The sequence below is a fragment of the Furipterus horrens genome, unplaced genomic scaffold (assembly GCF_987537825.1).
Source record: "Furipterus horrens unplaced genomic scaffold, mFurHor1.1.pri manual_scaffold_10, whole genome shotgun sequence".
NCBI classification, from domain to species: domain Eukaryota; kingdom Metazoa; phylum Chordata; class Mammalia; order Chiroptera; family Furipteridae; genus Furipterus; species Furipterus horrens.
In genome coordinates this window covers 89,694,814-89,708,695 of record NW_028327180.1, presented here as the reverse complement: position 1 = coordinate 89,708,695, position 13,882 = coordinate 89,694,814, and the positions used below count along the sequence as shown (strand labels likewise).

The 13,882-nt window shown below is 48.7% G+C and overlaps 1 protein-coding gene across 2 annotated transcripts in view; it reads right to left on the bottom strand.

Moving 5' to 3' along the window:
• ADRA1B (adrenoceptor alpha 1B) overlaps nt 1-4,785 on the bottom strand; it is a 40,933-nt gene extending 36,148 nt beyond the window's left edge. The window contains exons 1-2 of one of the 2 annotated variants that reach the window (XM_090288512.1): nt 4,723-4,785; nt 3,061-4,200 (exon numbers count right to left, since the gene is read on the bottom strand). In XM_090288512.1, coding sequence (XP_090144638.1) covers nt 3,061-4,009 — 949 coding nt within the window. In that variant the 5' untranslated portion in view covers nt 4,010-4,200; nt 4,723-4,785. Of the gene's footprint in view, nt 1-3,060; nt 4,551-4,722 lie in introns of those variants that run through there. The other variant, XM_090288513.1, reaches the window with a different exon arrangement.
• Between the last annotated feature and the right edge of the window lie 9,097 nt (nt 4,786-13,882).

Sequence of the window (13,882 nt, the reverse complement as noted above, 5' to 3'; positions counted from 1 at the left end):
CCATTCCGCCCCTGGAAATCTATTGCCAGTTGGAAGCTACTGCCACCTGCACTTGAGTTTGGCAACCACTGTCTCCCCACTGTCTCCCCAGACCTGCTTTCTCGCCTTATGAGTGGAAAGCCTTGCATGGAAAATTTAGAATTTAGAACCTACTTCAGATTCCAAAGAAGCTATTGTTCTACTTCATGCTACTTTTATTTGGGTGTTATTTGAACTCAAAAGAAGTAGAAATCCAAAACTCGGTTTTGCTTGGATGCTCTTGCTGAATTACTAGAACATGCTAATTAGGCACCTTCACTGTTTGAAGCTCCTGTGCACCTTTCGGAGTCCATCCCAAACCCAAAACCTGGAGTCCATATTCCTCACCTGCTAAGGCATGGGTCTCTATGGCAGAAGGATGTGGGTGGGGTCGGTTCAGAGATAGCAAACTGGGACATCTCTGAGAGATAATGGCACGGATGGTCAGAACGTTTTCATGGCAAGGAGAGGAGAAACAAGCTCAGAGAGCATTATGGTGGCAAGAAAATCCCACTTCCTATGGCGTGGAAGCCAAGGGGCTGAGCTTTTAGTGGAATAAGGTCTCTGAAAAGGGGAGAGTGGAGAGGATGTGAGTGCGGAGAAGCTGAGGGTGGTCCTGAAGAGCAGGGCCCAGAGAGAAGCCACATCATCCTGCACCTCCGCGTGGCTGGGGAAGGGCTAAGCTTTGCAGTATTTGAAACCATGGCTGGGATCTGAAGGGAGCTGGAAGGTCATCCCACCAGTGGTTCCCAAAGCCCGGTCAGTGGACCACCTCTTCAGAATCACCCAGTGGGCTGGCTAAGCATGTGGACTCCTGGGATTCGTCTGATCTACTGAGTCAGATGATGGCCTAAGAAGCTGAATGTTTATTGGGTTCCACAGATGATTCTGATCCTCATTAAAGCTGGAGAGCCCTCAATCTAGTCCAGCGCTGTGGTTCCCCGGAAGTGAGCTCTGAAGAGGTAAAGCAACAAGCCTAAGGGCACAGATCTAAGTGAGGGCAAAGCTCACGTGAAAAGCAGATTGCTCGTGACCCCCAGAGCATTTCAACATGCTGGCAGCCTCTTCTCCTATTTGGAGCTATTTCCCTTGCCCCCTAAAGTGGGAGCCAGCACCTTTGATCCATCCCTGCGTCCTGCTGGGGCCTGCTCCTTCCTGAGGACACGCTGGTCATAACCTCTGCAGGCCAGTGGGCAGGAGCAGAAGGAAGAAAGGCCCAATTCTCTTCTGAGCCTTTAGTAACAGGTGTGGGGGTGGCACATGAGTAGAGGAGGAAACACCCAGTTACAGCTGAGGGGTTGGCTGGGCTTGGGTTTGTAGTACTAAGAGCTAACTTTCCTGGAGCGTTAGCAGTGCACCAGACACTGTATAAGTCCTTTGCAAGAATCAGTGCAAACCCCATGGAGCAAATCGTAATTAGCCCTATTTGGCAGATGAAGAAACTGAAGCTCACAGAGGAATGGTCATTTGCCCAAGGTCACTTAGCTAACAGTAAGTGGCCACATACAGCCATAGTTTTTGCATGGCCCAATGCAGTGTGAACGTCATCCACTTGAACCCAACAAGCCTCCAAAAGGACCCCGAGGCCTTGGGAAAGAAAAGAAAGCTTCTCTGCAGTGAGATGTGCTCACTCCTGGGGGCATGGGGTGGGGGTGGGGTGAGGGGGGCAGTTGGAGGTGGGGCAGGGCTTGCAGCCCTTTCAACTTAGCACACTGAAAGCGTTTCTGACGGGCATGAGACGGCCTTAGAAGTGACAATGTGGAGAGTAGGTCAAACAGCCTTTTCCCTTTATCTTTTTAAAAGGGAAACTCCTGATGTCACCTTGCTTTCTTTCTATTTGCCTTTCTCTTGAAAGCAGTGTGTCTTCAGGGTTTTAGTTCCTTGAGGAATTTCGATGTGCTGGGTTCTAACTGAGCCGCTGGTGTGATTGCAGGTGTGTGCGGTCCACGGCATGTAGCCACAGCTACCTCTTTTGATACCAGAGCACATGACTGTGCCGTGGTCGCCTCCCTCCATTCATTTTTCTGGAGTGTCCCCAGAGACAGGAGAAGAAATCAAAGCAGATCAGTGCCTCAGAGGAAGGACAAGTGTTTCCCAGGCCATGTGGACAGCATATCACACTGTCCTCTAGGTCTGCCTCTTAACCAGACCTCTTCTTTCTTAGAAGAAATCAGTCAGGTAGCCTTTTGAACAACTCAGGAGGACTACCCAACAAAAGAGGATGGACATGTTTTCATAGGAGGGGGAAGGACTCAGTTTCATCCTAGCAGGATGTGGTGTGTGGCCGCTAAAGGTGAGGGACAACTATGATTTAATTCTGGTTATTCCATAAAAATCACCAGAGCCAGAAACGTTTTTGGGGTGAAAACTGAGAATGTGTGAACCTCAGGTCGTCTTCCTTCTCTTTCCAATTTCAGGCTTTAGATAACTTACAGGCGAGTAGGGGCTGTGTGGCTGTCAAATGCTCTTATTAACTCATAACGCAGGGAGTGCACTGAGGTGACAGCAAGCCATGATGGGAGGAGGGGGGACGCAGCCTCTGCAAAGCTCTTGAGCAGTGTGGGGCTCTCTATAAGAGCCCTGGAAACGCTGAATGAAAACCGCCTTTCTGTGTACGAGCTGCCTCCTTCCTTTCCAAATGCCGCGTCTGCGGTAACTACAAACTACTTTGTATGCTGCATTCGTGACGCTGCCTTAGCCGACACACGGTTACTACTAAAATAAGGCTGGTGTGATGTCCAAGTCCAGTGGCTTTTTAAATTATTAAACTGAGGCTGCTGAATGAGTCATTCCACATACCAGATTTTCCTCCCGTGGTTCTTTTTCAAGTGACTAGTACCTTAGTGTGTTCCACTAACACCTGAGTTGGTTCTTAGCCAGACACCCAACCTGCAAAGCCTTTGCAGAACAAACAGTATTCTCTAATCTCCAAACACACACCCAGACTTCATTATAAAAAAACAAAACAAAACCCACAAAAGAACCTTACGGTAAGCTCATCAGTAAAGCCATGATTGAACAATGCCCAGAGCCCCAACTTACCAAGTGGTAGGGCGATGAAGAAGGGTAGCCAACACAAGATGAACATCCCGACCACTATGCCCAAGGTCTTGGCTGCTTTCTTTTCCCTGGAAAACTTAAAAAGTTTGACAGCTATGGAACTCCGGGGGTTGTGGCCCTTGGCCCTGGTACTGCTGAGGGTGTCCTCGTGAAAGTTCTTGGAGTGGATCCTCAGGGTCAGCTCCTTGGAGTTGGACATCTCCCTCATGACTCCGGCCTCCAGGTTCTTGGTGGTCCTCTTGGCCACGATGTAGACGCGGCAGTACATGACCAGAATGACTGCCAGAGGGATGTAGAAGGAGCCCAGCGAGGAGAAGAGGGCATAGAAGGGTTCTTCAGTGACACCGCATTCCTTGTCATCATTGGGGGCTGGCTCCTTCCACCCAAGGAGAGGCCCGATGGAGATGACTGTGGACAAGACCCAGACGCCGAGGAGCGCCAAGATGGCCTTCCTCCGCGTGACGAGCGTAGGGTACTGCAGAGAGTAGCGCACCCCGATGTAGCGATCGATGGAGATGGCGCACAGGCTCAGGATGGAGGCGGTGCAGCACAGGACATCCACAGCGGCCCAGATGTCACAGAAGATCCGGCCCAACACCCAGTAGCCCAGCACCTCCAGGGCAGCTGAGAAGGGCAGAACGCTGAAGCTTAGCAGCAGGTCGGCGATGGCCAGGTTGACGATGAAGTAGTTGGTGGGTGTCCGCAGGTGACGGTTGCAGGCCACAGACAAGATGACTAAGATGTTGCCCACGATGGCAAAGAGGATGAAGGCGCCCAGCACCAGGCCCACGGAGATGGCCCTGGTGATGTCCAGCTGGGGCAGTCTGGAGTTGTTCGAGGTCTGGTTGGGGCCCGTGAAGTTGGCATTTCTCAACTCTCCCCAGTGGGCAGGTGCTGATGTGTTGTGGCCGGGGTCCAGGTCGGGATTCATTTTAGAGCCCGCCCTCCATAGCCAGGGGGTTGACAGCGCTGGAAGGGCTGCGGGGAAGGCTCCTCAGCTGCCCCGAAACTTTGCCTCCCCCGTGGTGGTCTTCTTCCCAGAGGCGCCCCCTTGGCGAGGAGTCATCTCCCCCAGCAGCCCAGCCCGGCAGCGCGTCTCCTCCTGCACCGCCGCTCGCTCGCCTGTCAGAGGGAGGAGGAGGAGGAGAGAGGGGACCAGGCGGCAGCTCCAAGTTAATGGTCCACGTCAGGCGCGCCGGCCGGGCTCGCCAGGGAGCGCGGGAGGAGGGGCGCGGGCGGGGGGCACCCAGCTCGGCTTGGCCTGGCCCGCGGCGGGTCTGCGAACAGCGGCGCCTCCGCCCAGCCAGCGCCAAGGAGGGTCTGCTTTCAATGAGCCGCCGCTGGGCTGACTGCGCGCCGGTGACATCAGGCGGGGGAGCCCAGCGCCCTGACTCCGCGCGGCACTAGGGGGCAATGCGGGTCCAGCGAAGGCGCCCGCACCCCGCCACCGCGCCCCCGCCGCGCCAGGGCCAGCCTTGTGTGCGCGCGCGGCGTGTGTGTGTGTGTGTGGGGGGGGGGGGGGGGTCGGTGAGGAAAAGAGACTTGAGTGTGGGGATCCCCTTGGCCTCCATCCCGAGGTGACCCCCTGGGATTTTCCCCCTCCTATTCACTCTTCATTTAAAACAGTGGAGTGGGGATGCTTACCTCTAATGGGCGGGCGTCTGGAGTCAACCCTCAGATTTAGAGGGATATGCAACCTGTGTGGCACCTAAAAGAGGAAGAATTCCAAGGTTAGGCAGGTGGGAGGGACTTGAGACAGATGAGAGACCAGCCCCCATCCTTTACCTCCCCATGAAAATAAAAATAAGGCATTAAATAATTAATCAATTCACCCATTCATTCTCTTACTCACCCAGATACTCACCCATTCATGCAACAGATTGTTAACTAACTACCCATGGCCTGCCCAGGAGTCTGTTCTAGGTGCTGTGGGCATAGCAATTGAACCAAGTAGAGAAAGACACCTCCCTCCCCTCCTGGAGCTTACATTCTAGTGGGAGAAGACAGTCATTAAAAAAGTAAGCAAATTGTGAGGCATGGCATGTGGTGGGCTGACAGGTATAACAGAGAAAATAAAGCAAGGAGAGGGAAATGGAATGGTGCGTGTGTGTGTGGGGGGTGGCATTTGAAATTTTGGGTGGGTGCTCAGGGTGTCACTGAAATGGTATCTGAGCTAAGACCTGAAAGAAATAAGGAACAAGCTAGTGGGCTATCTGGGAGTGAGGGTGGTGGTGGGGGGGTGAGAGATCTCCAGGCTTCAGGGGAAGGGACTTGGGGAATCTGGATTATTTGTCCCCACCCCTTCCACCTGTTATCCACGTTGAACATTCAGCTACAGGGACACACTCCCAAAGGTGGGCAAATGGTACCTAGGAAAAAATGTATGGGCCAAAAGGTGCCAAAGGAGAGCCTTATGTTGTTAACAGTAATCCAGGGCACGGTACGTTCTAGATAGTGCGCTCAGTACTCTGCATTTCCTCCTGACCCTATGAAAGAAGCACTATTCTGACTGTCCTTTCCATTTTGCAGATGGGACACCAAGATACAGATAAGCTGAACTCTTGGCCCAAGTCCACACAGCCATCAGAGAGAGAAGCTGGTAACTGCACCTGACTGGGGGTCTGTCCCAAGGTGGACACAGCTGCTGTGTCACACCTTTCCCCCAGGAGCAAGGTAGGGGGTGGCTTTTTTCCCTTCCAAGTTTATTGAGGTACAATGGATATATAACATTGTATACACTTAAGGTATGTAACAGCCTGATTCGATATACTTATAATGGCAAAAGGATTGCCATTATAGTGTTCGCTAACACCTTCATCACCTCACATAATTACCATTTCTTTTTTGTAGTGAAAACCTTTAAAATCTGCTCTCTTAGCAGCTTTCAAGTGTACAGTACAATATTATTAACTATAATCATCATGCTGTACATTAGGTTCCCCAGATCTTATTCATCTTCTAACTGGAAGTTTATACCCTTGGACCAACATTTGCCCATTCCACTCTCCCAACCCCTGGTAACTGACGTTCAACTCTCTGTATCTACGAGTTCAGCCTTTTATATTTCACATATAGATGATATTATATGGCATTTGTCTGTTGGTTTTTTTTTTTTTTTTTTTGGTCTAACTTATTTCACTTAGCATAATACTCTCAGGTTTTATCCATATTGTTGCAAATGGCAGGATTTCCTCTTTCTCATGGCTGAATAATATTTCATTGTATATATACATATCTTCTTTATCCACTCATCAGATGATGAACACTTAGGCTGTTTATATATCTTGGATATTGTGAATAATGGTGCAATGAACATGCAGTACTGTTATCTCTTTGAGATTCTATTTTTATTTGCTTTGGATATATACCCAGAAGTGGGACTGCTGGATCATATGGTAATTCTATTTTTTATTTTTATTTTTTTTAGGAAATTCTATACTGTTTTCCATAGTGACTGAACGCCAATAGAAAATTGAGATAGGGAGTGGATGGATTGTTACAGAAGCAGCAGCAAATTTTGGGACCTTAAGCTACTAGTGCTGGGAGGGAACCCACATTTATTGATAGCTAAGTATTTACTCATTTTCCTTTATTCCTCACAATATCCCTTGAGAGAAGTATAACCATTCTCCATTGACAGATGAGAAAACTACGATTCAGAGAGAGTTTGTATATTCCTGAGGTTGTATATCTAGTAGACAAGGGGCACAGCAATGGCTTGTGACCGCTGGAGACTGAAAAGTAAAGCCCGATGCCTCCTTTTCCTCCTGTCCACAAGCCTGCACCTAGGGCTTCCCACCTCTTCCCTTGATAATCACTATAACCTGATCTGCAGGGCTAGGGAACCCACTCAGGGTGATTTACATTTAAGCTCCTCAACATAGAGGAAGGTTCTGAATTTCTTCTTAGTTTTAATATGTATGTTTTGGGGAGGGTAGGTGGTTATCACACACCTGCGGTTTTAATCTTTTCCCACCAAAGTGTGCAGACCCCCAAATGCACAAAACACACAATTTCAAGGGGTTCTCTGAGATTGAGATACCTCTTGTAGAGACAGTCCTGAAAATAGAATATTTTTCTATTTTAATTAGACTGGCTTAGGTTGGTCTTGAAGATTTTAAAAATAAGAGACTCACAGATTTATAGTGATTTCACTCATCAAGAGCTATTAGAACCCACACTTGCCCATTTTCCCTTTTGGAGGAAAAGGGAACTGATAAGCTCCCACAGCTAGTCAGGTGCACAGCTGGCTATCATACGGTGCTTCCTGAGCCCCCAGAGCGGTGCTCTTCCTCCGCCCCAGAGAGAAGCCACAAGTGGCAGTGACTCAGGACTTACACAGAGGGGAGGGGGACTGGGACAACTTGGATAGCCCTCTGCCGAGGGTCTTTATGAAGAGGGGAGATTGTCCTGCTCCTGTATTAATAGTAATTGTACTAATACTATTCTGTCTGGAGATAGAGGCTGGGCCAAATGGTCTTTAGAGGTCTTCTAGCTCCAGGTAATCAGCTTCCCTTGGTGGATAAAGTGGGTCCTGAAGGTACCTTGCTGCCCTTCCTCCCCTTCATCCACAATGGTGGCAGGAGTGGAGTGTCACACACTCAGTCCCCACCACTCTCACGTCTCTTCAAGTCTACGATGCTGGTGCTTCTCTTGAACTGGTTTATGCCCAAGGGGGAATGGGAGGAGGAAGGGAATGCCAGTAAGTTGGCAGAAGCTGGCGATCAGCGCCACGGCAGGGATGTGGGAGAGAAAGGGTGGGACAGAACGAGGAGCATGCTCCAAGCCCACATTTCGATGGCGGTGGCCCATTTCCCGCTTCCCTGGGCACTAATCTCACCAGCTATTGAACAGCCAGCGAGCGACACACCATTGAATTTACGGAGGCTGTGCCTACATAATCACAGTCACCAGCTGCAGTGTGAAAACTCAGCCCATCAGACATTTTTCTATGGTGGCAAAAGGCCAGGAAAAGAAAAAGAGCAGATCTGAGATTTCAGAGTTGGTTTATACTTGCTTTGAAAGAGAACAGTGTGTTACCTAGATGAGAACTTATGGTTGATATAGGTGTCAGGATGTGGAAGAGATTATTGGGCCATATCGAGAGGTTTGAAATTCTTATAGATTTCAGACCTGTTGTCCTTTACCAGTGTCTTCCCCAAAGACAAAACAAACATCCTACTGTAAGGCAAACAGGTATTAGCCTCAACAGCAGCCCATGTATCAGGACCCCACTAAAGCAACCTTTGCTAATGGGCCTTTCCTTTGCTGTTCCTCCCCTCCCTTCATGGGAGATGCCTCTGAGCGCCCCTGGCTGATATTTGACCCATGGAATTGACCATTTGCTTAGGTGTCATGAGGATACAGACAATATTTCATTTTCTTGGTACTTTCTGGGGCAGAGCCAGGCACAGAGCTCTGACTCACTTGAGGCTTGGGGAAGAAGAACCTTTTCATTATCCGTGATTAAATTACAAACCTCTGATGTTGCAGACTCCTATTGCTGTGAGCCCTCTAGGAGGAGCTGCCACTGAGTTTGACCTCTGGGGAGACCAAGGCCAGGGAGCTTCAGAGATCTGCTTGGAGGGTCTCTGGGAGGAGAGCTCTCACGTGTGATCATGCAGTTCTGCATGGCTCTCCCTCTCTAGCTCCCTCCAGTTTTCCATCTGAGCTGCCATATACAGAGGCATCTGCTCTGGGGCAGGTACCATGCTCGGTGCTGTGGGTGAACCAAAGGTGAATTAAGTCAAGCCAACAGCCTTGCCCTGATCTAGGTGTCATGGGCACTGAATAGGATGGCAGAGCACTCTTCAGAGAGTGCCTACTATGTGCCAGGCACTGTGCTAGGTATTCTGTGTGCATTTATGCGAATCTTCACAACAAAGCAAGGTAGGAATTATCCCCATTTTACAAATGAGGAAACTGAGGCTCAGAGAGGTTCTGTGATATGGCCAACCAAGCCTGTTCAGTGAGTAAGCAGCATTGATATTCAGAGCATTGTTGTCTGGCTCTGAAGCTTGCATCCTTCTCTCTGCATCAGACTGATTAAAAAAAAGAAAGATGAAAGCAAGCAAGCAAGCAGAAGGTTTAGTGTTCGCCTTGAAGGAAATTATAGCAGAAGACAGTGTGATCCGGTTCCTGAGCGAGGCAGAGGTCAGGGAGGGGATGGCAAGGCAGAGCTGTCCCCGTGAGAAGGCCCTGCAGAGGAGCACCTCAGGCCAGGCTTCCTTGGCCAGCACCTGGACTGCTGAGAATTTGAGAGCTGATTTGGAGTCCAGTCGCGCTTCCCTCATTTAATAGCTGCTAAATGACCTTCGGCAGGAGAGTAAAGTGATTAAGAGCCTGAACTCTGGCATCCAACAGGCCTGGATTTATGTTCCAGTTCCACTAATTTATTCGCTGTGTGTCCTTGGGCAAGTCATCTGTCTAAGCACTCTGAGCCCCAGTTTCCTCATCTGTAAAATGCAGATCATAACAGTTCCTGCCTCACAGGGTTGAAGTGAGGAGTAGATGCAGTTATGTGTAAAGTGCCTGGCTCAGAGTCATAGTGATAATATCAGCTAAGGGTGACTGAGTGTTGGCTAGGTGCGAGGCATTGTGCCCAAAATGCCTTATAGACATTGTCTGATTTGATCTTGGTAATAATATGATGAGGTGGATGCTATTATTATCAACATTTTACAGATGAAGAAACTGAGTTTCCGAATGGTTGCCCAAAGCTTCTGGGCTAGCAGCTGGCACAGCTGGAATACAAAGCATCCATTGAATGAGGCTAAAACTGGAAAAAAAAAAATTGGAGGTGGGAGACATGTTTCAGGGGCTATTCTGGGGTCTCCAGGGACTAGAAGGGAGGATGAGAAGCACCGTCTCTCCTGGGCAGGGACACTGGCTTCAGCAGAGACATTTCCTCTGCCTCCGAAGGCAGTAGGTCAGAGGCTCCTAGGAGTGAGGGATTTCAGCCCCCTCTAGACAAGCCTGCTTTTCTCTCTGGTAATTACAATTTGTTAATCTTTGTTGAGCACGGGTTCCCCCAAGTCAGAAATTCTCATTGCACTGCCTCTCCTGGCAAGGCAGAGAACTCAGGAGCAGTCCTTTGCATTAGGCTGGTGAAGACTTAACTGCCAAGTCATGGAGGGGCTGAAGTCACATCACAAATTCGGGGAGAGCCCAGGACTGGGAACTGGGGTGTGAGGGCACAGGGCACGAGGGTGTGGCACGTGAAAGACCTGCTAACTCTGGAGCTGGAGAATGGTTCTATTTTCCCTTGGTGGGTGCGGGGGGGGGGGGGTGGGCGGGCAGGGAGGAAAAGATCAACAGGTTGCCCATTGCAGCCCATGGTGCTGCAGAGACGAGGGACAGGGGGAGAGTGTACCATTTTCTTGAATGACTCTGGCTGCCCCTTTATGGCTGTGGGCTTTGCCCATCGCTTTTCCCAGGAATCCACAGTGACCCCAAAATTGACCTAGAAAGGGTCTCTAGGTCGTGACCTGGTTTGAAGCTGGGCGTGCAGCAGTGTCTGCACTGTGTCTCCACAAGACTGATGTCATGTTCCATATCCAAGACTGAGGGCAGGATGCTGATGGGGATTTTACTGGCACTGAAGTTCTCCCGAGGCTGCCTTTGTATTGCCACTGCCAGAATGTACTTTCTAATCACAGTGTTGAAACCATTAAAGGTTAAAGTAAAACATAAGAAAACAAAACTTATGGCAGTAGGCTCCTTACAGCTGAATTTTCAAGGCTGCATCACTATAGTTAGGATCATGGCCTTGAGAAATCTCAGAATCAGAAGGACCCTAGAGACTGTCTAGTCCAGGGCTCAGCAAACTACAGCTCTTAGAACAAATCTAGCCTTGTGCCTGTTTTTTTGTAAATAAAGTTTTATTGGAACACAGCCAGATCCATTCACTTACACATTGTCTATGAGTGCTTCCATGCTACAATGGCAGAGCTGAGTAGCTGCCACAGAGACCCTGTGCTCTGCAAAGTCTGAAACATTTGCTCTCTAACCCTTTGTAGAAATTGCCTGTCGATCTTTGGTCTAGTCCATCCCTCTTATTTTACGTGTCAGGTCACAAAGGCCCAGAAAGAGGCAGGGCCAGTGTCCGTAGCCTGGGATTTGATTCTACCAGGGGACTCTGTTTTGCTGTCACCTGCTTCTGCAGTCTGGAGCAGGCTCTGAGTGTGACTCCCTGCTTTAGTTGACCAGATATATGACCTTGGACTCATATAAGCTCATTCAGACTCTGTTTATTCACGTGAGGCTTGGGAATAATGCTTTCTATTTTGTGAGATAATGCACGTTCTAAGTGGTTGTGATAATTAAGGGAGTCTGTAATGCTTAGACTGGGACCTGGCTCATAAAAAAAGAACAGTCAGCCTCAAACAGCTACTATTATTATATTGATGTCCTCTGTGATTTTATACGCGTTAATCTTATCCCCCCCACTCCAAATTTTATGAGGGAAAGGGCCATTCCTGGGTTCTTTAACTTTTTAGGTCCTAGATCTCATTGAGGAGCTACTGAAAGCTGTGGACACATTGCTTTACTCCACACTTTTCCTGAATTCCTTACAGGGGCTTCCTCAGTGCCAAGTTCCTGGCAGGGCCCCTTGATTAATGGATCTTCACCCTATTGCTTCTTATTTCTGTTCGCTGGGTCTCTCTCCTGCTAACTGTATCTTGGTGTGACCTCTTTCAGTCTTGGGCAACAGAACTAATCCAGAGTTGCGCATTCATCATGAAACAGAGCTTGAACTGAATGAAGTGAACGGATGCTGGCCTTTCCTGTTCTCCCGGAGTCTGCGGTCTAAGATAAATAATGGGAATGTGCATCTGAGGATGCATGGAGAATTGTGTCTGACATTGAACAGGGATATGAGTTAAATAAGGAAACAAATAAAATATGTGATGTAGGTCTCAAATTTCTCCATCCTTCCTCTTCCTCCTCTCTTGTGGCCCTCTGAACAAAACCATCCAACCCTTTTGGGGATTTTCACTTGTGGTGGCCACCAAGTTCAGAAAGGTCTACAGGAAGTGGTGGAAACCTTTTTCCTTAGGGGCATCTAAAAACTGTATTTGGATGAAATGTTAGAGCCCAGCTTTGGAAAGGACAGACCAGGCCCCTGGGGAATAAGGCAAGGAAGTGATGTCAGTGGGTGACTTCTGCCTTCTCGTCCCTTGTCTGGCAGAGGTGACAGGGTGGGACCCTGGACAGGGGTGGGCATGCTTGGGAAACGGCGTGCACATCATGCCGGGGCCCATGGTCATGGCAAAGGAGGGCGGAGGGTGAGAAAGGCCATTTTCTCTGCCCATCTCTTACATGTGCGAGGAACACAGGGACAGGAAATGCCCAGCATTTCTCAGCTGTTTACTGGACGCCAAGCTGACAGATTTGGAAGGCTGCCTTGGGTGTCCTGAAAAGATGAAGGGAGAAGGAGGAGGAGCCTTGCTTTTTCTGCCTTTTGTGAGACAGCCATCGGGGGTGGAGTCTGGGGGAGATTTTATGGAAACTTCTACAAAGGAACAGTCTGGTACAATGGCAGTTAGCTGCGTGCTGTGAATCACAAGTTCCTGGAGGGGCCTCCAAATACCTCCCCTGCCTTTTGGAGTACTGTCCATTGAGAGGTAGACGCTGCCCTCTTCCTGTGGCCCTATTTTAATTAAATATGATTAACTGGAGTGCAGTTATCCATCAGGCACTGTGCCAAGCTAATTCATAGGCAATACTGTATCTCATTTAATCCTCCAAACAACGCTTTTGTGGAAGACATTGTTGACTCCAGTTTTCAGGTGAGGCAACTGAGGCTAAGATTAATTAACAGGTCCAAGATTATCCAGAGATAGGATTAGGGCAGAGGCAGTTTGACTCAAAACCGATACTTCTCACCTCCGAAATTACCCAAATTTGGCTGTAGGCTGACCTCACGGCCAAACAAAACTACAGGAATTTCTGGGCAAACCTCAGCACACCAGGGATGTGGATTCAGAGAGGCAGGAGCTGCTCTGGGCCATGTGCTACTGCACAGCAGCAAACGTGCGTCCTTCTCTGGGTTGGGGTCCCAGGATTCTATCCCCCTCCTGATTTCTCCTGGGAAACTCACATGAGCTCAAGGTCACGTGTCAGGCTGGAATCTCAAGACTTCCAAGAAGAAGAATGGAAGACCTGATATCATTGTCTTCAAGGACTACTAAGGTTATTGATGCCATGATGGTAACTAATTGCTGTCAATGACAGAGTGAGAGACAGAGACAGAGAGAGAAGGAGAGACAGAGAGAAAGAGAGAATATAGACTCCAAAGACAGCATGAGAGATGCAAATCAGACCAAACGAACTAGCTTATTAAAACATCAGACCAAATTTTAGTTTCTGGCATTTCCTAGCTTTGTGACCTTGGACACATTAATTCATTTATTTAAGCTTCTATATGTTTATCTGTAAAATGGATATTTTAATAATATTTACCCCATCGAGTTGTCAGGATTCAATGGGATTTTGGCACCTAGGAAGCTCTCGGTAAATGTCATTGTTGATATTTTGTGTAATCATAAAAACACACAACAGATTTCTCAGAATCTGCAGTACTAAGGTACAGTTTCCTAGTTGACTGCTCAGTGAATCTTCCAACCCTTTACTTGCCAATTGATGTAATTGATTCCTTTTTTACTTGATATAAATAGTCCTTAAAAAAAGTGGGGGAGGGGGCGGAAAAATAACAATGATACAGCTCTGGCTGCTGTGGCTCAGTGGTTTGAGTGCCAGCCTGCAAAAGGAAAGGTCACAGGTCAGATTCCCAGTCAGGGCA